General features: G+C 44.3%; 2 protein-coding genes across 11 annotated transcripts in view; one reads left to right on the top strand and one right to left on the bottom strand.

The window, feature by feature from the left end:
* Nucleotides 1-273: 273 nt before the first annotated feature.
* On the top strand, nt 274-16,066 carry LOC125881985 (transmembrane protein 200C-like). 2 transcript variants are annotated; one of them, XM_049565522.1, is made up of 5 exons: nt 274-779; nt 10,566-10,752; nt 10,861-11,095; nt 12,657-12,820; nt 13,688-16,066. In XM_049565522.1, the coding sequence occupies exons 2-5, from the start codon at nt 10,646-10,648 to the stop codon at nt 14,835-14,837; spliced, it is 1,656 nt and encodes a 551-aa protein (XP_049421479.1). In that variant the 5' UTR covers nt 274-779; nt 10,566-10,645; the 3' UTR covers nt 14,838-16,066. The 2 variants fall into 2 exon arrangements, with proteins under 2 accessions (XP_049421479.1, XP_049421478.1); XM_049565521.1 differs by having other exon boundaries at nt 10,858-11,095.
* LOC125881956 (NLR family CARD domain-containing protein 3-like) overlaps nt 14,860-26,143 on the bottom strand; it is a 45,687-nt gene continuing 34,403 nt past the window's right edge. For 5 of the 9 annotated variants that reach the window (XM_049565460.1, XM_049565463.1, XM_049565461.1 and 2 more), the window contains 5 exons: nt 25,711-25,928; nt 25,063-25,334; nt 24,419-24,532; nt 24,169-24,310; nt 22,619-23,243 (listed from right to left, as the gene is read on the bottom strand). In XM_049565460.1, the coding sequence (XP_049421417.1) occupies nt 22,891-23,243; nt 24,169-24,310; nt 24,419-24,532; nt 25,063-25,334; nt 25,711-25,928 (1,099 nt within the window). In that variant the 3' untranslated portion in view covers nt 22,619-22,890. The other 4 variants (XM_049565459.1, XM_049565462.1, XR_007448264.1 and 1 more) reach the window with 4 other exon arrangements.

The raw sequence follows: 26,143 nt of genomic DNA, 5'->3' as shown, positions 1-26,143 counted from the left end.
TAGATCAGTAAGACAGACAGGCAGGCAGACAGACAGACAGACAGACAGACAGCTGAGTGTAAATCTCTGTGAGGTGTAACAGTGTCTGTGTGGATCAAATCAGACGCAGACTGAGTGAATAAATGATGATGAAGATCTGAAAACATGATGAGGACACTGTGGGAATATTTTCCATCATGTTCTCTGTAGTCTGAGCTCCACCTCCTCTTCTCGCGCTCCAACCAGCTCTCTCTGAACATTATATTCACACAACAGCAGTGGATGAGACAAGACTTCAGTTTTCTGGATATTCAGTTTATTTTGAGCTAAATTTTGGTGAAAAGTTGACTGTGGAGAGACAGACAGGTAGAGAGACAGACAGGTAGAGAGAGACAGTCAGGTGAACAGTTGGAAGTTTAGACTTGACACAGACAGGTTTACAGAGACATGATTAGAAGGAGACACAGCCGTTCAGACAGACAGGTAGCGTGGTGTTTTCAGTGTCAGTGGGAGGAACCTGTCTCTCAGTCTCTGCTGGAGGAGGAGATTCATTTACACTCAACATCACTGCAGAACAAGCAGAGGACGGAGAGAGGAGGAGGAGGAGGAGGAGGAGCAGGGGGAGAGAGGTTCATACAGACAGAGAGAGAGAAGGAGGAGGGGGAAAGCAGAGCGCGGAGACGACAGGAGGAGACGATGAGAGGAGGACGGATTTAAAGAGGAGGAAACATCGGAGCAGGAGCAAGACGATGAATATGAGGAGAAAAGAAGAGAAACATGAAGCAGTCGCAACTCCAACGGTGAGATTAGATTCTATTTCATTCTATTCTGTCGTGTGTGTTTTTCTATTGATCACAGCTACGATACTAAAAATAATCAATACTGATACAGATTAATACTGACAGATACTGATCAATACTGTACCAATCAATACTGACAGACACTGATCAATACTGACAGATACTGATCAATACTGTACCGATCAGTACTGACAGATACTGATCAATACTGACAGACTCTGATCAATACTGACAGATACTGATCAATACAGTACCGATTAATACTGACAGATACTGATCAATACTGTACCGATCAATACTGACAGACACTGATCAATACTGTACTGATCAATACTGACAGACACTGATCAATACTGACAGATACTGATCAATACTGTACCGATCAATACTGACAGATACTGATCAATACTGACAGACACTGATCAATACTGTACCGATCAATACTGACAGATACTGATCAATACTGACAGACACTGATCAATACTGTACCGATCAATACTGACAGATACTGATCAGTACTGACAGACACCAATCAATGCTGATCAATACTGTCGGATATAGTTCAGGTGTGTCAGGTATCATGTCTCCGTGTGTCCTGTATCGCTGCGCAGGAGGAAGTGAGCACCGTTAGCTAGCTCACCTAGACTCGTTAGCATCAGTGTAGATGTTAGGATCAGTGTAGATGTTAGGATCAGTGTAGACGTTAGCATCAGTGTAGACGTTAGCCTCTGTGTAGACGTTAGCATCAGTGTAGACGTTAGGATCAGTGTAGACGTTAGCATCAGTGTAGACGTTAGGATCAGTGTAGATGTTAGACTCAGTGTAGACGTTAGGATCAGTGTAGACGTTAGCATCAGTGTAGACGTTAGGATCAGTGTAGACGTTAGCATCAGTGTAGACGTTAGGATCAGTGTAGACGTTAGCATCAGTGTAGACGTTAGGATCAGTGTAGATGTTAGACTCAGTGTAGACGTTAGGATCAGTGTAGACGTTAGCCTCAGTGTAGACGTTAGCACCAGTGTAGACGTTAGACTCTGTGTAGACGTTAGCCTGAGTGTAGATGTTAGGATCAGTGTAGATGTTAGGATCAGTGTAGACGTTAGCCTCAGTGTAGACGTTAGGATCAGTGTAGACGTTAGGATCAGTGTAGATGTTAGACTCAGTGTAGACGTTAGGATCAGTGTAGACGTTAGCACCAGTGTAGACGTTAGACTCTGTGTAGACGTTAGCCTGAGTGTAGATGTTAGGATCAGTGTAGATGTTAGCCTCTGTGTAGACGTTAGCCTCAGTGTAGACGTTAGGATCAGTGTAGACGTTAGCACGAGTGTAGACGTTAGCCTCTGTGTAGACGTTAGCCTGAGTGTAGATGTTAGACTCAGTGTAGACGTTAGCACCAGTGTAGACGTTAGCCTCTGTGTAGACGTTAGCCTCTGTGTAGACGTTAGCCTGAGTGTAGATGTTAGGATCAGTGTAGACGTTAGCATCAGTGTAGACGTTAGCACCAGTGTAGACGTTAGCCTCAGTGTAGACGTTAGCCTCAGTGTAGACGTTAGCCTCAGTGTAGACGTTAGCACCAGTGTAGACGTTAGCCTCAGTGTAGACGTTAGCCTCAGTGTAGACGTTAGCACCAGTGTAGACGTTAGCATCAGTGTAGACGTTAGCCTCTGTGTAGACGTTAGCCTCAGTGTAGACGTTAGCACCAGTGTAGACGTTAGCCTCTGTGTAGACGTTAGCATCAGTGTAGACGTTAGCCTCTGTGTAGACGTTAGCCTCAGTGTAGACGTTAGCACCAGTGTAGACGTTAGCCTCTGTGTAGACGTTAGCCTCTGTGTAGACGTTAGCCTGAGTGTAGACGTTAGCATCAGTGTAGACGTTAGCCTCTGTGTAGACGTTAGCCTCAGTGTAGACGTTAGCATCAGTGTAGACGTTAGCCTCTGTGTAGACGTTAGCCTCAGTGTAGACGTTAGCACCAGTGTAGACGTTAGCATCAGTGTAGACGTTAGCCTGAGTGTAGATGTTAGGATCAGTGTAGACGTTAGCATCAGTGTAGTGTAGATGTTAGCCTCAGTGTAGACGTTAGCCTCTGTGTAGACGTTAGCCTCAGTGTAGACGTTAGCCTCTGTGTAGACGTTAGCATCAGTGTAGACGTTAGCGGGCAGATTACAGATGAAACAGGACAGAATCAATGACAGTAAAACGAAGCCCAACACATTCAGAGAGACGCCACGTTTAGACTGGCCTCGTCAGATACACCTGTGCACCGTCTGTAGCTCCCAGATCAGTCAAACTCATCTGACGTCACTTAGGGTCAAAGTCAAGGATCCTTCCTTGGTAGGATGAGTCATCTTTCTTTAAATGAAAGACAATTAAGCAACACCACACGAGAGGGAGTGATGTTGTACTGTTTATCGTCACGGCTGTGCTGAGCAAGGAAATGTTAACAAAAAGTGATGAAATAAATTATTTAAGTATGTTATGTAGCTCCGCGAAAACACCCAGTTCCCCCAGTCTGTTGCCAGGCAACGCAGCACACACGCTAGGAATTCACAAGCTACTTTGTGTTTACATTGATCTGCAGCTGTGTAACTTCGTCCAGTTCAAACCTGGATGTTGGCACGGCCGGACTCAAACACACCTGGAGGTCTGCACACAAGAGTCCTGGCTTTCCTTTTCCTCGTCCTCTCCTGACGACCTCTCAGAATTTAATTCAAATGTAATTTTGGGGAAAATATCCATCTTCTTGGTGTAACGCTGTAGTGTCAGTTTGTGTCAGTGTAGTGAGTGTGACAGCTGGTTAATTAACGGTTGTTTTTATATTTATAACACCTGTGAGCAGAGTGATTTTACTGTTACATGTCCCAGTGATGTTATACGCTATATCAGCACTCACGGAATGCCTCTCGTCCAATTAAATTACTCGGTCGGAACTAACTGTTGTATAAAATAAAACCATGACTTTCTTTTTCCAAAAGCAGCATTATATTGTTGCAGGAAACCTGATGGGACGGCAATTTCAGGCATAATTTAACTAATATATGGAAAGTTGCCACTCACTCCAAAGCATATACTGCGGAACCGGGGGGGCCAGGGGTCCATGGCCCGGGTAACTTTTGTACTCTGACATAGAGGGCCCCATTGGGATTGGGTCCCGTGGGTCCCCATTTAACAGTAGAAGAAGAAGAAAAAGAAGAAGAAGATGTAGCCTAGTGACAGGATGTCAATGCAGGAACTTGGTGCACATGCATGAGAGTTTCCACTCCATATTTATTCATAAATGGACGAATATGCCCTGAACCAGCTTTCATACCAATTTGCTGCTTGCTCCACCTGTCTGTCTGTCTGTCAGCTCCATCTGTCATGAGACAAAAATGAAAGAAGACATGCAGTTTATTGTGTTTCACCAGCGACGAGCTGTCATTATGCGTGACTATTACACACATCTGTGCGCTCTTTAGCCTATCAGCCTTTATTGGAAAAACTTTCTAATACGAGCCAGAGAGGGCCGTGATACACCATAGTGTGTCAAGGGGAAAGTAAGGGACAGACGGAGGGATTGAGGGACAGGTGCTTAAGTCCTGAGTTATATAGGGACAGTGCATGCAGACAAGAAGGAGAAAACAAACAAACAAGCAAACAAAACAAAACAAAAACAGAGGAGAAACAGGCAGTGTAGCTGATGTATTGTGGCCTTGAGGTTGTTGTGCTCCATGCAGATTATCAAAAATAAACATATACACGTCTACTATACTGTACTGAAAAACAAAAACAAAAGAGAAGTCTATACTGAACACCACAGATGTGAGAGTCCTGGTGGAGGGGGAAAGCCCGATTGTGGAGAAGAGTTGCCAGGTAGGTTTGAGAAGCAACTGAGCCGCTTTGGAGTGATCCCATCGGTTCTTTGCAATGTGTCACGGGGCTGAAGTATCGAACATGCATGCGTGTATTTGAACCCTCCCAATGTGTTTATGAAAACCATCACCAGGGTCCAGGGCCAGCCCTGCGGGGGAAGGCAGGCAGTATGGAACCCCAAGACCGCAGGAGCGCCCAGACCCCATGCCCAGGGAGCCGCAGAGGCCGCAGGACACCACGCAGGCCCAGGGACCTGGGGCGGCAATGGCCGGCACCCCCAGAGAGCCAGAGACACACCCCAGATGGGCGGGGCAGGAAGGCCCGCCCACCCGCCGCCCAACGCAGACCCCCCCCCCAACCCTCACCCACGGACACACCCAGGGACCGCCCCCGACCCAAGGGGCCAGGCGCGGGGGCCCAGCACCGCCCTCGGGGAGAGAACCAGCACCGCACCAGACGGGCCCGCACCAGGTGGCGGCCACCAGCGGGCGCCGGAGCGGACGGTAGTGTGAGCCCACCCAGGCCTGGGCGGATGAGGCAGGCAAGGAGGAGGCGATGCCGCAAGGCACATGCCCCCAGCGCACCAGGAACCAGGGGACCGCGAAGGGCCCCCGCCCAAACCCCCAGGACGGGCCCCCACCAACACACAGGAGAGAGCGGCCCACCACGAGCAGTCAATCCCCCATTGGGACCCCCTAGCAGAGGGCCCAAAAACCACAGCCAGTCAGGAGGCAGAACTCCGGCAGGAACCCACAGAGCCCCCAGGGCGCCACCCAGCCCACCTGCCACAGGGCCACGGGACCCCCCCCACGCCGGGAACCTAACGAGACCACCATGATGTAAATGGGCTCCCTGGCTCCAACTCACAGCCCGAGAGGGCCGGGCCCCACGAGCCATACCATGCGTATCTACAGTGTGTGTTGACCCACCACCTCCCCTTTACTATGATTCTCTGATCCCTGACGGAGAAACATTAACCCTACACCGTGAGTGTGAATGTGAGTGCCCATAAATGTGATATGGTGCATTAAAATTGAGGGACATAGGAGACAGGTGGGGGCAAGGCTGATGGCTACAGCACACTGCTGTCCTGCAGCCTGTGCAGCCATAGGCACCTGTAACGTGTTCCCATCTGTCCCCCAAGATGCCCCCTCCTAATTTTTAACCGCCCCCTCAGTAACTTCATCCTGGCGCCGGGCTTGCCTTAACCTCAATCACTGCGTGATTATATAAAGGTATAAAAATACATAACAGAGGAGGAGAATAGAATATGAAACAGCCTTTATTTCATTAAAAACTAAATGAAAACAACGAAATAGGAGCGCTATTCCTGACCAGTGCGTCAAAAGACATGGAGACCAGGGAAACGAAACAAACAACCCCATGAATCTCTTTATTAATAGCCTATAAAATGACGTTTTTTCTCCTGCGGGACGGGAGAAGACACAAAATCAATGCATCTCTATTATTGTGCGGGCATAAATTCTCAGAGTTTTGCAGTTGTGGGCGGTAATGGTCAGAAATTCAGCGTTCTGGTTACTTTTCAGTAACTGCGCAGCTGCGCTTGTTTTGTTGTTGGGTGTGTGTGTGTGTGTGTGTCTGATATGAGTGCTGACTTGTGATGATAGTGAATATGATGCTGATTTAGATTCAAGGCAGCAAGATGAGTTTTGGTTGTGGTTGTGGACTGGATGTACTTTGTTGTTTGCTATAGTTTCATCTGTGCGTTTATATGTAAATAGGCTTGGCCTGTTGTGTGTGAATGTTAGAGTGGGATCAGAGGGGTTAATCTAAGCAAGCATGTGTTCGTGTTCATGCGTGTACTGTAGATGTGACTGTGTGGCGTCGGAATAAAAAAAGGGCTCTGCAACGTTATTTAATACATCAGTAATATTGTCTGTTTCAATGCACATGCCCCCCACCCCCTCCGCGTGATTTGAAATTATGGACCCCCCTTGTTCAGATGCGTTCCGCGGTCCATGCTCCAAAGTCGTCGAAATCCGAAGCTTGGGCGGTTTAATGGTGCCACGTGGCGTCAGAGGGAAATGCAGCGGGACAAGGACAAAAGTTAAAGCAGCGAATGTGGGACTCAGGAGGAGCAAGAGGAGCAGGAGGAGCAGGAGGAGCAGGAGGAGTGGACGGGTCCAACAAACACTGGTTTTCACATGTGAGAGTGGTGTTCACGTCCTTTAAGATCATGAAGCCAAACCCTGTTGTTTTTTCCTAAACCCAATCACGTGTTCTTTCTTAACAAAAAGAAACATCAGTTTGTGGTGTTGTACCGACGCAGTGCTTTTATTTTGAAAGAGACTGTATCAAACTGTACATTTCCTGTGAAAACAGAAGTGTATTTTGAAAACAGACAATGCGTGTAACAGGCTGAAGTTGACACGGCGTCCCAGAACGTCAACAACCAACACACCCAGGGTACCTTGGACGTCATATGTGGACGTGGAAAGTCCATGACCAAATGTGGACATGTGACGAGGTCGGTGATCAGCCCGCTGCTTTTAAACCTCGTCACTCAAGACAAGCCCTCATCACTGAAAGACACACCTTCAAGCAGGTAGCCCTCTTGTCATGGAGATGCAAATCCCTGCTGTGCTGGGCTGATGGCCTGAACCAAGCAAAGCCAGCCCATGACTGTCGAAAAGATGTAATAGTCTTTTTCTCTGGAGAGGCAAAGCCGCTCAGGTAGCACACAAGACTCTTGTTAGCATTGTCAGACATCTGAACAAGACAGGAAGCTTTAAGAGTAAAGACTGTCAAAAATGTCTCAACCCAAACATCGACAGAGTTGGATGACTCAGTTTCACAGCCCACTTCTAACTTTCAGAAACAAAAACATTACCAGTCGGGCTCAATTTCATCATCCCAGTAGTCTTCATTCAGTAGTAGCATTCACACCCTCTTTCTGACACCAGCATGCAGAGAGGCTCTCTCCTCTGTTAGACCTCGATGCACAAGGAGTAAGCAGCTGCCGCAGCTCTGTCCAGTCCCTGGTTTATGTTTAATGGCAGACCACTTGTCAGTCTGAATCTGCTGAAAGCAAATATTGGTGCTTTAAGTAAGTTGTCTTTTATTTCAGGCAAGTTTGATACAGTTGCCGTGTGCAGACAAATATCAGAACCTTGAACATTGAATATTAACAGAGTATTGTTAATGTATTACTGGAGGAAGAAGCATCCATGCACCATCCTGCATCTGTGGGCCAGATGCAGGATGGTGCCCTGAATTTTCCTCTGTGCCTTCCAAACCAAACCAAACCCATGATAGAAACAAAAACTAATCTCTGGGACAAACAGAGATTTCCAAAGAATTCCACCTCAGCACAGAGGAATCCTCACGGGTATCATCCTGCATCAGATGAATCAGTCAGCACACTCCAGAGTTTGTTCGCTAGGATCCACTGAAGATGAAACTCTGGTCCGCATGAAGCAGCTTGTCCTGACGAACAGTAACTGGAGTCCTCATTTCATACAAAACTGGCCTTGGACGTTTCTTTTTGGAGTTTGTTCTGTAGAGAAATATATGAGTAATATTACCTTGGCTTTTGCGAGGCATACTCTATATTCTGTTTAAATGATAAATGATTGAGTGGACTGAGAAGAATCCATTTGTCCATTTGTCCCAACTTCTGAACGTCCTTTAAAACTTCTGTCAAAGTCCTTTGTAAGGCTTTTCTTTATAACATTTCAGTTTTGTTTAATATATGTTTCTCTTAGTTTCCACTTTATATTTCATGTGCTGTTGTTTTAAGGGCTGTGTTCTCGTTTGTGTATCTTCAGTGTGTTTATCTGCTTTGTTATTTGTTCTTTCACATTTTATTTAATCGTGCACTTTGACGAAGCCCTCGACCTGAAGCCTTTCTCTTTTTTCAACATATATACGAGTGTATTTTTGGTGATAAAAGAGGAAAGCAACAGCACAGAGTCCATGTGTGCAGCTGTTAGAGCAGCTGCGATCGGAAACAGACGTCACTTCACGTGATGCTTCAGAGCAAACGACATGTCATTCCTCTCAAAACATTTCCTCGTTTCCTTTCCTTGCATCGTTTCCTTGTGTCCCGGCGTGCACATGAGACATGAGACATGAGACATGGATGCAGTTTAAGATGCAGCCCATGTCTATCGTCTGGAGTCCACTGACAGAAGCACTGCAGCCACAGGAACAACAAAGGCGAGACACAATCTGTCATTTAAAACAGGTGGAGGAGGATTTGTTTGGTTGTTGCTTTGACAGTCTGTACCGTGCTGAAAGCTAACCGGAGTGTCGTTATGTGATTGTGCATGACGTGTAGAGATAACACAGTGTCACAACACAAGTCGAGCTTCTTCATGTTTAAACTCTACGCAGTCTATCCACATGCTGACGTCTTTAAATGCCCTGTGACACGGGAAGAACATGTTTTAACTCAGACCTGTCGTCCTCATTCGTGGACACTTTTTGTGCCATCTCGTGGTATTGAGACCACAACACACTAATCTAGGTAAAGACAAGATGGCGGCCATCTCCGCTGAGTCAGTCTGCAGCTGATCCTGAGACAAAAGTGGACGAGGTCCAAAATCTGAAACTTGTTTATTTATGATTGATAATGATTGTAGGCAACAAAGTTGACCAATGTTAGCAACAGTAAAAACATAAGACGCTGTTAATTAGGACGTCCTTGTTTGAGGACACTGAGACTTCATTATCGTCTCATCTGAGGACACAGGGACATTCCTAGCACAGACATGTTCAGGCAGTCATATAAACAGGTTATACTTTATTACCCACTTGTGAGTATTAAAAATAAACCCAACGTCCTCACACGAGGACATCGTGTTTTTTCCTGTCCTCCGACAATGTTGGGTTTTTATAATTATCAGGTCTTGAATCGCTCAGAGAAATTAAACAACAATGAAAAAGGTTAATGTCCATGTCACATTGTCACGAGCCTCCCGTCCACGAGTAGTCGCACACATCCTTCTGCGTAGTGATACAGTTGGTGGGTGTAGTCTGCCAGAGGGAAAATAGTTCCTTCATGAAGCCGAGGAAAGGACAAGAGACGGAAAGATGAAATGACATCAAAGTCTGGATCCTTGAACGCTGTCACTGACATCACGAGCTTTCTTTCTTTTTAGTTTCCTTGCATCAAACTGCTCAGATGGAGGTCTGTGGATGGTTATTGATCAACCGGATCACTGCTGTCGAGTTTTTACAGTTCCACTGGAGTCAGACGTCTCTGCAGCCGATACCTCCAACACTCAGCAACTCACACCTAAACTATCTGCAGCACTACAGGCTGGAGGAACACTGTGGATTATTGATTAGGGGGTGAACTGGTTTCACTACATTGAACAGAATCAATCAATCAATCAATTTTATTTATAAAGCCCAATATCACAAATCACAATTTGCCTCACAGGGCTTTACAGCATACGACATCCCTCTGTCCTTATGACCCTCACAGCTGATCAGGAAAAACTCCCCAAAAAACCCTTTAACGGGAAAAAAAAAACGGTTGTTACCATGGTAACGGAATGAAGTTCGCTGTATGTCGTATATCATGAGGTCTGAATCACAAAGCCAGTTACTGAGACTATCAGTTCAGTAGCACCAAAGAGGTAGAATTAAGAAGGTGACATTAATGAGGTTGTATTACTGAGGGAACAGTAAGTACACAATAATCATGAGGAAAAAATGAGGTAATAGTAATGACATAATATTAATGATGTGATTTTAATGAGGTAATATTAATGAGGAAGTTGTAATGACATCATATTGATTAGGTAACATGAATGAGGTAACACTTACGATGTATTATTATTGATGTAATACTGATGGGTCACTGTCTCTTTGTCCACTTGATCGTTAAAGCTGAATTACACGTTACTAATTAACGTCACAAAAAACTAAATAGTTAATAATGATGTAACCTCTCTCTCTACCTTACAGGAAGTTGGTGACTAAGTCCCGGTGAAGTGGCGGTGGGCAGGGCTTAGCCCACTGAGCCACAGCCTGACTGGTGGGGGGTGATGATCGCGACCGGTGGCCTCCTGCGGATCAACGCACGGCGTCAGGACTCACTGAGGTCCAAAACACACAAAGCACACACACACAAGAGGAAGAACAAGAAGAAGAGGTAACACACACACACACACACACACACACACACACACATAGATTCTGAGCCCCAGCAATGTTGTAACCTGTCTGTACATAATGATGTCACTTCCTTTCCCCTCAGGAGGAACGAGGTGGTGGTGGTGAAGGGGAAGTTGAAGCTGTTTTCAGTCTCAGGCCTCGTGGCGGCACTCGGCATCCTGGTCCTGCTGGTGGGTGTGGTCATGGCAGCTCTGGGCTACTGGCCTCGTGACGGACTGTTCTTCAGTGCTCATCCACAGGAGGGCGCCGCAATGGCCTCTGTGTCCTCCAGCAGCGCCGCACCTGCACCTGCATCTGCACCTGCACCTGCTGATGCTCAGGTGAGATCCAGACAGGGCTGGACTCAGCCTGTCTGTCTCTCAGTGGCTACGTGCATGTTGGATCTTTGTCCCGGGCTCTTGTCCACATGGTAAAGGCTCACTGTGTGAACGCATCTTTGGAAGCCCAAAATGTTTTACCAGAGGAAACAAAAGCCTGCGTCTTACTGGAAGGTGGAGGCAGGTAATGTTGGCTGGGTGTCTTCCAAAGTCAGACAGTAACACAGAGTTTTTACAGTTAACAGTAACTGTTAAAGTGTAACTTGTATGAGACAAAGAGGGACGAGTGTGGACTTTGTCCTCCATTCCTTACGGGAGGAGATTTCCTAAACTTTCAGTCTCTAACCTCCAGCGACCCTGTGTCCTCATATGAGGACATCACAGTTTGGGTTCCCTGCTCCTTATACTTCATTCTGCAGAACTTGGACCTGTCATCCTTGTTCATGGACACTTTTTTGTGCCATCTGGTGGCGGCAAACACACAATACACAGATCCATGTAAAAACAAGATGGCTGCAATCTCTGCGAAGTCGGTCTGCAGCCGATCCTGACACAAAAGTGGACGAGGTCCAAAACCTGATCACGTTAAGGTTGAAACTTGTTTATTTATGATTAAGAATGTTTGCAATTTTACAAGGCAACAAAACTGACCAGTTGTAGCAACAGTAACAAGCTAAGACGCTGTTCATTAGAGGACACTGGGACTTTATTATCGCAGCATTTCATCCAGGCCAGTCAGGTGTGACAGAGTTAGGAACGACTTTCCTAGCTTGGAGCTTGCTTGGAGTCTGGAGCAAGGAAAATTCATACAGTTGAAACATGAACAAATCATAAGGCTTTCTGGTGTGTTGCATTATTTAAAGATCTGTTTTAGCACAGCCGTGTTCAGGTGTTAAACAGTGTTGAACAGTTTTAGACTTGAAAAGTGACCTCTGACCCACAGAGTTACCAAACATTGAACAAATGTTGCATTGGTTGTAAATCAGTACACACTGTTAAACATGAACCCATCCATCCAGTTTCATCTGCTTATACGAGGTCAGGTCTCAGGGGCAGCAGGCCGCAAAGCACCCCAGACGTCCCTCTAACCAGTGACGCTCTCCCGCTCCTCCTGGAGGATCCGGAGGCGTTCCCAGGCCAGATGAGATCTATCATCCAGTGGGACGTACCTGAAACACCTGGCTCAGGAGGATCCTGATCAGATGTTTAACCACCTCAAAATGAAGGAGCAGCGGCTCTACTCCGAGCTCCCTCCAGATGTCTTTTTTTCACACAGCTAAAAATAAACCCATCGTCTCCATATAAGGACATCATTTTTCTCAAAAAGGCAATGCTTAGTTTTTTTAGACTTACCCACTGATCCCAAATAGCTAGAAAAAATAAATAACCCATACCAACAAAAGCTGGAGTCTCAGAAGGACAAACAAACATGAGAGTGTTGCTTTTGACTCCAAACATAGGAACAGGAAACAACAATGAGCTTAAAAAGTGCGACTGAATGTTTGAACTGTCTTCACAGTTAGGAGGCAGATGTTTTGTTGAACGTTTCTGTGACTGCTTCTAGGGCGAAGTGATGGGGGAGGAACTTCAAGGAGATGAAGGCAACAACAGAGGGAGAGGAGAAGAAGGAGATGGAGGAGGTCGTGATGATGGTTTCAACCGGACAGAGACCATCAATGGGACGACCCGACAGCTTCCACGAGGCTTTCTGGAGGATTTTCTGGAAAGGTAAACAATGTCACTCCAGTCTTATCTAAGAGTGACGATATATTTCACACGGCATCTTGAGGTAGCTCAAGTGCTGCTTGTTGTAACTGAGGTGGTTTGAGTTGTGTAGGAAACTGCAGTGGTCATTTTAGCGGTCCATCAGGACTCAGGTGAGGTTTCAGAAGGTTCAGTGGTCCTTTAGATTCTTCTGAAGAGACAGTAGTATTGTAGTCATGTAAAAACTCATAGTTTGGTATATCAAAAAAAGTCAAAAATGACAGAAAAGTCAGTGTAGTTTATCGAAGGGTCAGTTTAACTGTTGGTCAAACCAGTTTTTGTCTTAGTATGTCCAAACAATATAGTGCGTCAAAAAAGTTTGTCAAAAATCTTGATATATTTTGTTAAAAAAGTTATAGTATGGACTCCTATTAACACCCATCCTACAACAACTTCACTGGCTTCCAGTCAAACACCACATGGACTTTAAAATTCTGCTCCACACTTTCAAGGCCATCCATAACCTTTCTGACCTCCTCCACATCAACACTCAGGTCGGCCTCTTCCATCAGTCTCATTGTGCCCTCTGCCCGTCTGTCCACCGTGGGGTCCAGAGCCTCAGCCGCTCTGCCCCACGCCTCTTGAACTCCCTCCCTCTCGACATCAGGAACACTGACTCATTATCCATTTTCAAATCCTGCCTGAAAACTCACCTTTTTAAACAGGCCTGTTGAATCTAACTGCACATTTTACTGTGTTGATCTTTGATGTGTCTTTTAGATTTAATTGTCTGATACTTGTTCTGTAAGGTGAGCTTGAGTGCCTTGAAAGGTGTCTTTAAATAAAATGTATTATTATTATTATTAATATTATAATTAAATGTCTCCGCAGGTATCTGTACTCTGATAGGCTGAAAGTCTTCGGTCCTCTCATCATGGGCATTGGGATTTTCCTCTTCATCTGTGCAAACGCCGTCCTGCACGAGAACCGGGACAAAAAGACCAAAGTCATCAACCTGCGGGACATTTACTCCACCGTCATCGACCTCCACAGCCTCCGCAAACCCAACACTTCCTCTGCCCGCCGCTCCTCAGCCAATCCCCTCAATGGCCTTGTTAACTACGTCCAATCAAAGAGCCTGGAGGCCAAACCCAGGGCGTACCCCGCCTCACTGCTGAACAGGAGGGAGGCAGGGGGAGGAGGAGAGGGAGGAGGTGGGCCGTTGTCCAGGCAATCCTTGCCCAGCAGCAGCAGAGGAGGAGGAGGAGGAGGAGGAGGAGGTGGGGGCAGTGATGGAGAAGGAGGAGACACAGTGTTCAGTATCTACCAGGAGCAGCCAGACACTCCTCCTCCCCCCTCCTCCTCCCACAGACTCTCCCTTCCCCCCAGCTTCAGCCCCCCCCACCTCTCCACCTGCTGGACCTCCCTGCAGAAGGAGGCGCTCAGCTCCTTCACCTTACCCCGTCCCCACCCGCGGCCCTCCACACCCCGCAGGAGGCATTCAGCTCGGGCGGGGACGGGACGGGGCAGGGTGGGGGGCACAGGAGGAGAAGATGAGTGGAGGAGGGAGGGGGGAGGCCACAGACAAGAGGAGGAGAAGGTGTATGCATGTCCACCTCCTCCTCTGTCTTCCTCCACCCCACCCCCGTCAGCAGCTTCCTGTAGCTCCTCCAGTCTCCACAGGGAGGCACCAGGAGGCTCTCAGGCCCTGCTCCTCCTCTCCTCCTCTTCCCTCACCCCCTCCCACCTGTCGCTGTCCTCCCTGTCCCACCTCCTTTCCTCCACCTCCTCCACACCGGCCCCTTCTTGCAGGAGGCGGAGCCTGCCGACAGGCAGCAGTGCGACAGGTTACAGTAAACTGACACACGGAGAGGACGAATCCTTTGAGTCAACTGAGATGACATCATCATATCATGTGACATCACAGGGTGGGGGTGAAAGGTCAGAGGAAGTGACATCACACAGGAAGTATTCTAACAGGGAGAAGCTGAGGATGATCTCACAGGTGGACTCTGGGCTGAGGCAGGAAGAGGAGGGCTGAGGAGACGGGACGACCAATCAGGAGGTGACGCCGTGATTGACAGCACAAGTCATGTGACTTTTTAATGACAGCAACATCACATCAAGAAGCATTCATGTTGGTTCTGAAACTGATGACAGCGTTCATGTCGTAGCAATAAGGAGTCTTCCAGATGAACGAATGAATGAATGACAGCACAACATTATTCATCAGCTCGTTAACTGACTGCCTGCTTATCAAATGTTTTTATACTGAATCTTCATGCGCTGATGTGTCCTTCAAGTTTTGTGTAATGTATTAATGTGGCAGTTTCCAGACTGGGGATGGGGCCACCTGGAGGATGAGGACGGGGACGGGGACGGGGGACACAGAGGACACAGAGGACAGAAAAGTTTGGGAAGCACTGTTTTAAAAATGTGTCCTTGATTGATTCTTGATTGTTCTGTACCTTTAACTTTTTGACATCCACTCTGTTTTAAACAGTTAATCTCGTTGGGATCAGGAGAGACCTGTGTACGAGAATAAATACAGATTAAGTTTGATGGACAGACAAAAAAATTTGCCCATACAACTCATCAAGTCAGATTATAGTTTCAAAGGGTTTTTTGGACAGTAGATTTGAAATAGACAAAGTAATAATATTAATAACTGTATTGTTTGTGTATATGGTGAAGAAAAGAGCACCAAGTCAAAAATCAGGACTTATTTTAATTTCGCCAGACCATCCCCCAAACAGAGTGGCTGTTAATGGGTTAAATGACTTAATTTATTTTCTTGAGTTTATCATTTGTTGCCTCAAATGAGTTAACTGTGACTCTGAAATACTTAACATCATTAAATCAGTTAAATATAAATGTTCGGCCAAACTCCCATTTTCACCAGCATGAAACTGTTCAAACTAAATACAAATATAATCAGAGGTTTTAAACTCTGACTGGGTTGTTGTTGCCATTGATGACCCACAATGATGAAACATCAGCAGTTTGTGCTGTTGTGTGACTGATTTTAAAGTTGTAGCTACACAACGTCTTCCACTGAAAACTGAACCTGCTTCAACTAAACAGCACAATACCCGCTGATGACTTTTCCTGAAAAGTTTTCAGTGTCCGCTTCCTCTGAGTGCATCTGCTCTGTTTGGCTGATTTCAACTGAAACATTTTCATCAATAAAAAAAAAATAAAGGACGTTAAGTTGTGAAATATTTATCTTGTCACTCACTGACCGCTCCCGATTTGGTCCAGAATTCTCTGGTGTTTTACTTCAGGTATGATGCAAAATTTTTGAAAAAAAGTCATAGTATGTAAACACACACACATACACACAAAACATAGTTCTGTATGTCAGGAGAAAGAAGTAATTATGGTATACGATATCAAATGTGATAGTATTCAAAATCAAGTATATCAAAAAAGTTATAGTATAGCATGTCAAAAAAAGACATCAATCAAAAAGCACGTGGACGTGCTGACGTATTGCGGTAAGCGAGTTGTGTCATTTCTGATGTTTCTGTGACAGCGTCTCTGTGCTGCTCTGGTGAATTCTAGTAGCCTGCTTTCTCACTTCAGTTGCTTTAACGTCTACTTCCAGTCTTAACCCACACTGGTTCTGTTTAAGCACTTATAGCTCTCCTCCTTTCTACGACTTTCTCGCTAATCTCTTAGCTGTTGTTTGCACGTTACTAGCCTTGGTAGCTACATTAGCTTTACAGTTAGCCATGGCTTCTCCCTCTGCTCTCTCTTGCTCGGTGTGTCAAATGTTCAGTTATGCCTCTGCCTCCTTTAGCGACAGTGGTAACTGTAACAAGTGTGGCTTATTTGCTGCGTTGGAGGCGAGGCTTAGTGAATTAGAAGCGCGGCTCCGCACCATGGAAAACCATTCAGTAGCTGCGGTAGTTAGCCAGCCCCCTGTAGCCGGTGCGGAGCCACATAGCATAGCCTTAGCCTCTGCTAACTGTCCTCCGGTAACTCCCGTTCAGCCGGGAGGTTGGGTTCTGTTCGCCAGAAGCACAGCTCCAAGCCGAAGCCCACGGCTCACCACCAGCCTGTTCACGTTTCCAACCGCTTTTCCCCACTCAGCGACACACCCGCTGAGGATAGAACTCTGGTTATTGGCAGCTCTATTCTGAGAAACGTGAAGTTAGCAACACCAGCGACCATAGTCAAATGTATCCCTGGGGCCAGAGCGGGCGACATTGAATCAAATTTAAAACTGCTGGCTAAAGCTAAACGTAGATTCAGTAAGATTGTTATTCACGTCGGCGTCAATGACACCCGGTTACGCCAATCGGAGGTCACTAAAATTAATATTGCCTCGGTGTGTGAATACGCAAAAACAATGTCGGACTCTGTAGTTTTCTCTGGACCCCTCCCAAATCTGACCAGTGATGACATGTTTAGCCGCATGTCATCATTTAACCGCTGGCTGTCCAGGTGGTGTCCAGCAAACGATGTGGGTTTCGTTAATAATTGGCAAACTTTCTGGGGAAAACCTGGTCTTATTAGGAGAGACGGCATTCATCCCACTTTGGATGGAGCTGCTCTCATTTCTAAGAACCTGGCAAACTTTATTAGTAATTTAAATCCCTGACAACCCAGAGTTGAGACCGGGACTCAGAGTCGCAGTCCTATACGCCTCTCTGAGCTTCTAGTACAGTTACCCAGCCATAGTTTTCATAGTTTTATACAAACAGTGTCTGTCCCCTGACCACCTAAATTATTTAAATCTAAAATTAAACAAAGAGGAGTTGTGCATAACAACCTCATAAAACCTCTTCTGTGACAGAAAGACAAAACAGGAGAATTAAATGCGGACTGTTAAATATCAGGTCTCTATCGTCTAAAGCAGTGTTAGTAAACGAATTAATATCAGATAATCATATTGATTTACTCAGTCTCACTGAAACCTGGCTGTGTCCAGATGAATATGTCAGTCTAAATGAGTCCACTCCTCCCAGTCATAATAATACCCACATTCCTCGAGGCAGCGGCCGAGGAGGGGGAGTTGCAGCCATTTTTAACTCTAGCCTGTTAATCAGCCCTAAACCTAAACTAGATTATAATTCATTTGAAAGCCTCGTTCTTAGTCTTTTACATCCGACCTGGAAAACCTCGCAGTCACTTTTATTTGTTATAGTGTACCATGCTCCTGGCCCGTATTCTGAATTTGTATCTGAATTCTCAGAGTTTTTATCCAGTTTAGTTCTTAAATCAGATAAAGTTATTATTGTAGGCGATTTTAACATTCATGTCGCCGTTGATAATGACTCCTGGCTACGGCGTTTATCTCATTATTAGACTCCATTGGCTTCAGTCAGGGTGTACATGAACCCACTCACTGTTTTAACCATACCCTCGATCTAGTTCTGACGTATGGAATTGAAATTGATAACCTAAAAGTCTTTCCACAGAATCCCTCGCTATTGGATCATTATCTGATTATTTTTGATGTCTTTTTACTCGATTACACGCCACTCAGCAACAGTTACTATACTAGATGTTTATCAGATAGTGCTGTCGCAAAATTTAAGGAAAAGATTACTCTGTCGTTAAATTCAATACCAAGTCCCTCAGTAACAGAGGTTTCCCGTGCATCGACTTTGATCATTTTGTCGATAGTGCCGTGAGGCTCGCTCACGAACAACACATGACTCTGTAGCTCCTCTTAAAAAGAAGTTAACAAAGCAAAGAAAGTTCGCTCCTTGGTATAACTCTCAAACCCGTAAGTTAAAACAAATATCGCGAAAATTTGAAAGGAATTGGCGATTAACCAAACTGGACGAATCTCGTTTAATCTGGACAGACAGTCTCAAAACTTATAAGAGGGGCCTCCGCCATGCCAGAGCAAACTATTACTCAGCATTAATAGAAGACAATAAGAACAACCCCAGGTTTCTTTTCAGCACTGTAGCCAGGCTGACTGAGAGTCAAAGCTCTATTGAGCCTTGTATTCCTTTAGCCCTTAGCAGTAATGATTTTATGAGCTTTTTTAATGACAAAATTCTAACTATTAGAGGCAAAATTCATGACCTCCTGTCCTCAGATAGTACCTATCTAACCTCAAACACAGCTGTAAAACCTAATATATATTTAGATTGCTTCTCCCCAATTTCTCTTCAAGAATTGACCGCAGTGATTTCTTCATCTAAATCATCAACGTGTCTCTTAGACCCCATCCCAACTAGGCTACTTAAGGAGGTCTTTCCTTTAGTTAACACTCATATATTAGATATGATCAATATATCCTTATTAACAGGCTATGTACCACAACCTTTTAAGGTAGCTGTAATTAAACCTCTACTAAAAAAGCCCACCCTGGATCCAGAGGTGTTAGCCAACTATAGACCAATATCTAATCTTCCCTTTATGTCAAAGATCCTTGAGAAAGTAGTCGCAGACCAGCTGTGTGATTTTCTCCATGATAATAATCTATTTGAGGAATTTCAGTCAGGATTTAGAGTGCATCATAGCACTGAGACAGCACTAGTTAAAATTACAAATGACCTTCTGATTGCTTCAGACAAAGGACTCGTCTCTGTACTTGTTTTATTAGATCTTAGTGCGGCGTTTGACACAATTGACCATCAAATTCTACTGCAGAGACTGGATCACTTAATTGGCCTAAAAGGTTCTGCACTGAGCTGGTTTAAATCTTATTTATCTGATCGTTTTCAGTAAGTTGACGTCCATAATGAATCATCCTTACGTACCAAAGTTTGTTTTGGAGTTCTGCAAGGTTCTGTGCTCGGACCAATCCTATTTACTCTATATATGCTTCCTTTAGGTAACATCACTAGAAATCACTCTATAAATTTCCATTGTTATGCAGATGATACTCAGTTGTATTTATCGATGAAGCCAGAAGAAAGTAATCAATTAACTAAACTTCATAACTGCCTTAAAGACATAAAAACCTGGATGAGCACCAATTTCCTGATGTTAAATTCAGACAAAACTGAAGTTATTGTTCTTGGCCCCAAACAACTCAGAGACTCTTTATCTGATGACATAGTTTCTCTAGATGGCATTGCTCTGGCCTCTAGCACTACCGTAAGAAACCTCGGAGTAACATTTGATCAAGATTTGTCTTTTAATTCTCATTTAAAACAAACCTCACGGACTGCATTTTTTCATCTGCGTAATATTGTGAAAATTAGGCCTATCCTGACCCGAAAGATGCAGAAAAATTGGTCCACGCTTTTGTTACCTCTAGGCTGGATTACTGTAACTCTCTATTATCAGGTAGCTCTAGTAAGTCCTTAAAAACTCTCCAGCTAATTCAGAATGCAGCAGCACGTGTACTAACAGGAACTAAGAAACGAGATCATATCTCTCCTGTTTTAGCTTCTCTGCACTGGCTACCTGTAAAATCCAGAATTGAATTTAAAATCCTACTGTTAACTTATAAAGCTCTAAATGGTCAAGCTCCGTCATATCTTAGAGAGCTCATAGTGCCATATTATCCCACCAGAACACTGCGCTCTGAGAACGCAGGGTTACTCGTGGTCCCTAAAGTCTCCAAAGTAGATCAGGAGCCAGAGCCTTCAGCTATCAGGCTCCTCTCCTGTGGAATCATCTTCCTGTTACGGTCCGGGAGGCAGACACCGTCTCCACATTTAAGACTAGACTTAAGACTTTCCTCTTTGATAAAGCTTATAGTTAGGGCTGGCTCAGGCTTGCCCTGTACCAGCCCCTAGTTAGGTTGACTTAGGCCTAGTCTGCCGGAGGACCCCCCTATAATACACCAGGCACCTTCTCTCCTTCTCTCTCCTTCTCTCTCTCTCTCTCTCTCTCTCTCTCTCGTATTCTATTACTGCATCTTGCTAACTTGGCCATTCTGGATGTCACTAACTCGGCTTCTTCTCCGGAGCCTTTGTGCTCCACTGTCTCTCAGATTAACTCATATCACAGCGGTGCCTGGACAGCGTGACGTGTGTGGTTGTGCTGCTGCCGTGGTCCTGCCAGATGCCTCCTGCTGCTGCTGCCATCATTAGTCATTTGTCATACTTCTACTGTTATTATACACATATGACTATTGTCACACATGTATACTGCCAGATATTAATACATACTTTCAACATATTGTACCACAGTAGCCAGAACTATAACTATAATATTATTACTTTCAACAATGTTGTTGTAAGCTACTGTCATTACCTGCATCTCTCTCTCTCTCTCTCTCTCTCTCTCTCTCTCTCTCTCTCTGTCTCATTGTGTCATGTGGATTACTGTTAATTTATCATGTTGATCTGTTCTGTACGACATCTATTGCACGTCTGTCCGTCCTGGAAGAGGGATCCCTCCTCAGTTGCTCTTCCTGAGGTTTCTACCGTTTTTTTTCCCCCGTTAAAGGTTTTTTTGGGAGGAGTTAACAAAAAATAACAAAAAAGTCATAGTATAGAATGTCAAAATAACTCGCAAAGAAGTCATAGTATAGTATATCGCAAAAAGTAAGTATAGTATATCGAAATAACAAAAAAGTCATAGTATAGAATGTCGAAATAACTCGCAAAGAAGTCATAGTATAGTATGTCGAAAAAGTCCTAGTATAGTATGTCGAAAAGTCAGCATAGTATGTCGAAATAGCAAAAAAGTCATAGTATGTTGATATAACTCACGAAAAAGTCATAGTGTAGTATGTCAAAATAATACGCAAAAAAGTCATAGTATACTCTGTCGAAAAAGTCATAGCATAGTATGTCAAACTAACTCACAAATAAGTTAGATTATAGTATGTCGAAATAATGCTCAAAAAAGTCACAGTATAGTATGTCGAAATGACTCGCAAAAAAGTCATTGTATAGTATGTCGAAATAATTCGCAAAAATTCACAGTATAGTTTGCCAAAATAACTAGCAAAAAAGTCATAGTATAGTATGTCAAAAAAAAGTCATAGCATGGCGTGTTGAAATAACGCACAAAAAAAGTCATAGTATAGGATGTCGAACTAACCCATAAAAAGTCAACGTAAGGTATGTAAAAAAAAAAAAAAAAGTCATAGTTTTGTATGTCGAAATAAATTGCAAAAAAAGTCACAGTATAGTATGTCGAAATAAATTGGAAAAGAATCAAAGGAAGGTATGTCCAAAAAGTCATAGTATAGTACGTCGAAATAACTCGCAAAAAAGTCATAGTATAGGATGTTGAAATAAATCGCAGAACAGTCATAGTGAAGTATGTCAAATAAAGTCATAGTATAGTATGTTGAAATAACACGCAAAAAAGTCATAGTATAGTGTGTCGAAATAACCCGCAAAAAAAGTCATTGGATGGTATGGTGAAATTACTCACAAAAAAGTCAAAGTATAGTGCGTCGAAATAAATCGCAGAAGGGTCATAGTGTAGTATGTTACAAAAAAGTCATGGTATAGTCTGTCGAAAAAAGTCATAGCATAGTATGTCGAACTAACTCGCAAAAAAGTTACAGTATGTTGAAATAACTTGCAAAAAAAAGTCATAGTATAGTGTGTCGTGATAACTAATTAAAAGTAATAGTATAGTGTGTTGGAATGACTCATAAATAAGTCATAGTATAGTATGTTGTCAAAAATCATGAATACAAGTCACAGTATAGCATGTCAAAAAAAAATCACTAAAAAGTCATGATATACTATGTCGAAATAACTCATAAAAAAAGTCATGGTATAGTATGTCAAAAAAATCATGAAAGTGTCATAGTATAGTATCTATCATGAATCAAAGTCAGTATAGTATGTCGTCAAAAAGAAGAACGACACACGTTAAAGACAAAACACAACAATATGATACAGAACCAAGAGTCCTCAAGGCTGAAAAAGCCACGCTGCATTAAACAGTATTTGCTTCTCTTTTTATCATTGACATCAGAGGCTGTAAACATGTCAAAGGATGTGAAGCAGTGTCTCTACATATCAGGTGTATAAGCTCCACTCAGACATCTGCTGTTTTTCTGATTCTCACATCTATCTGATGCTCCAGCTGCAGCTTCAAAAGCTTGAAAGTCCACTTATTAAAACCTTTCAAAGATGACAGTAAGTAATGTGAAACAGTCAGCTCTTACAGAGATTCATCATCACACTCCTCAGTTTCTTGTTTTTGCTTCAGCTTAATTTCAGCACTCTGGAAAGATGTGGATCCACCTCACAGAGAGCAGCGATCAGAACTGAACAGGCTTCAGTTCCCTTGTTCCGCACCGTGTCGATCACATGTCGTGCTTTGTCTGCTCTGAGTTTTGCTCTGGCCGACTGCATTTCATCATCATTTATAACCTGACGCTCCAGGAGTTTATCCAGAAGCTGGTTCAGATTAGGATCAGACACTCTGTTTACAAACTGTGTCCGAACTGAGAACAGCCTCTGCTCTGCTGGGACACTGTCCTCTGCTGGGACGCTGTCCTCTGCTGGGACACTGTCCTCTGCTGGGACGCTCCTCTGTGGAATTTGCCCTCTTGAACCTGGAAGATAACCGAGGAAAGACATTTGTTTAACTGTAAAGCTTCTTGAGACACACTGAGATTTGTGATATTGAGCTATATAAATAAGATGGACTTGACTTGAAATGTGACTTCAGTCAGTTTAGATGCTGGTGTGGTCCGTACTCCTCAATACCACTAACAAGTGTTTCTGCCCGTGACATGGAGGCCAAGTTTGTTCACTCTGTCTCTTGTTCCCTACGATGTAACACTGGCACTCATGTGTTAGCTCATCCTGAAGCTTCATTAATCTGCCTCACAAACACAGAAAGAAGCTCTGAGTCCCTCTTACTATGAAACTGATAACTGTCCTCAGGAAGGAAGTGAGACGTCAGGGATACATCAACTTCACAGCTTCAATGAGCTGAAATGTTTTTCTTCCCATTCAGAGGTGTAGTGCTGCTGGAGCGCAGCAGAAAGACGCTCTGACACCTTTTTCCTCCAAATAAGGAAACAGAATATTCACAGTTCATATAATCAGGCTGAAATTCAAGCACCTGCAGATTTAATCATCGCTCAGTCATAAGGCACGATTCAACATTTTAAGAACGGCATCACGTGGCATAAAGTGTACAGACTTGATCTCAAGGTTTGTAACCAAGAAACAAGAACACATGAACTGGATCCAAGAAGAAATATTTCACAGGAGCTCCACAGACAGTTCTCTCTGGAAATAGATACTAAGTCCTTCTTTGAACTGTTTTCATGGGGAAATATCTGGTGTTGTGTTCTACTGCCATGTTTCAGTCTACTGAAGCACAAATAAAGACGGCAAGTGTCAATCATGACCCACTGATCAGGGCTCATTTCCACTTCATACTAACATCATCTGTGTTGGGTCTACTTTATTCTTTTCTGTTGTATGTGTATCAGATGGAGTGATGCTGCAGGTGGACGAAGACTTTACCCATCAGATCAACGTCATGCTCCCAGACTCTTGTCTGTCTTCCGTCTTGGACTGTTACAGTCACTTCTGGTGTGTTTGTAGGCAGGCGGATCTCAAACGTTGGGTGATAATTTGGTCCAAACTCCAGGTCGAACTCTGCTTTCTGAAAACCAAAGTGTGAGTATCTCCACGTTATCCAAAGTGTGAAGGTCTGATGAATTGTACCAGCCTGTTACGGCACTAACAAAGACTTGATTTAAAAAGTCCTCACCTTAGGCTGTACTTTAATGGCCTGAGGACAGTGAGCAGTGTAACTTTGATCTTTGATGAGTTTACATGTGGAAGGAGCCTGGATGTTCTTGCAAAGTTGCTGTTGTGGGCTCACCTACAGAGACATTGGAACAGCTTAACATTAAATTAGAGAGTTAATCCTCAGTAGAGCCTAACTGATAAAACAACAGTCCAGCTCTATCACATTAGATTCATTAGGATCAGCCTATTTGTAGATCAGCACAGTGGAGCTGCAACTGACCAATATTTTTATCATCAATTAATCTCTCCGTTTGATTTACAACCTGTCTTAAAATACTGAAAAAGTCATCACCAACTCCTCGACCTACAGATTTCATCCTCAAATGTCCTGTTCTGTTTGACCAACAGTCCAAAACCAAAGACATTCAGTTAACTGTCATATAATACAAAGAAAAACAGGAAATTTGTCTGAGACGTTACAGTCAGAGAAAGTTTGAATTATTCTATTATCAAAACTTGACTGACTTTGTGACACTCAGAGTTTTAGTATAAACTGTTTCAGGGTTCATATGAACATCTGACTGTTGTTTTTAGACTGACTTGAAAAATTGTGAACGTGTCCTATCAGAAAAATCAGCTGACAGCTGTAACATGAAGCTTCACCTCCGTCAGAGGGATGTTTCTTGGCAGGAGAAGCACATTGAGTTTTTGCCTCTGTGTTTCTGGGATTGGTGGTCCGAGGAACAGCAGAACTTGGCCGCTGACTAGTTTTAGGTTGCTCAAAACCCTCGTGACGATATCCCAGACCAGGCCAAAGGCAGAGAGGTGAGGAACAGTGACAACCACATGAGTGTCTGTAATCTCCTGCGACTTGAGGACGCTCATTCCATCGTCAGTGATGTGGACAACAGACAACAGGCCATCAGGGAGCGGAGCTGTGAACACACAGAGTTGTTAAACTTTTGTTTGGCTGATAACAACCTCAGGACAATGTTACTCCTAATTTTAATGTATTCAGTGAGTCTAGTCGTTGTGGAAGATAACTGTTGCCCAGGTTGAGCAACTTATCAAACACAGCTGTCAGTGTTGGTGGATGGGAGCCAAAGAAGGAGGCGGAGAGAGAGGGCAAGAGAAAGAGCAGCATTGCTGGCCGACCCCTTCATGTTCACTAAGCAGCTCCTTGGCCAGAGGAGGACCAGCCGCCATCAGTGATCACCTCAGGTGAACCTACAGCGACACCAGGAGAGACCAACCACCAGGACTTCAGAGATTTATCATTGTTCTAACAAAACTCTCAAACTCATCTTTTACCATCCATAATTTCACAGTGTGGGAGGTGGAGCTGACAGACAGCAGCTTCCTCTGAACACTTGATTTCAAACAGCGGCCCTGCAGCCATCTTGCCAGCTGACTGGAGGACGATCTCATCCCATTGGACAGTGTTGTACAGCAGCTCCGCCTCCTGAGCCATAACAAACACCAGTCCAGTCAAAGCACAGTGGAACACACCTGGACCAGGACACCTGAACCTGTAGGACACAGAAGGACTGATTACAACAAGCTTTCAGTCTGTTGGTCAATGATGTGTTGAGTTGAGCCGTGCAGACGCTCTGTGTTTTTATTCATCTTGTACGTGGTGTTTAACATGATGTCATCTTCCTTTCTGTGAGGTCACAACCTGCGATCCATCCCATCGTCCTACAGACACATCATTGATTCTTTAGGTGATTGATCAGGTGTCCTG

Source organism: Epinephelus fuscoguttatus, linkage group LG21 (genome assembly GCF_011397635.1).
Source record: "Epinephelus fuscoguttatus linkage group LG21, E.fuscoguttatus.final_Chr_v1".
In the NCBI taxonomy this organism is placed as follows: Eukaryota; Metazoa; Chordata; class Actinopteri; order Perciformes; family Serranidae; genus Epinephelus; species Epinephelus fuscoguttatus.
This window is presented reverse-complemented; position numbering and strand designations above follow the sequence as displayed.

Excerpts from the sequence above, each read along its gene's own strand:
- LOC125881985 (XM_049565521.1), top strand. The coding sequence starts at position 10,646 with ATGATCGCGACCGGTGGCCTCCTGCGGATCAACGCACGGCGTCAGGAC. Across the intron at positions 11,096-12,656 it reads CTGCACCTGCTGATGCTCAG|GGCGAAGTGATGGGGGAGGA; the intron begins GTGAGATCCAGA and ends GACTGCTTCTAG. Across the intron at positions 12,821-13,687 it reads CTGGAGGATTTTCTGGAAAG|GTATCTGTACTCTGATAGGC; the intron begins GTAAACAATGTC and ends ATGTCTCCGCAG.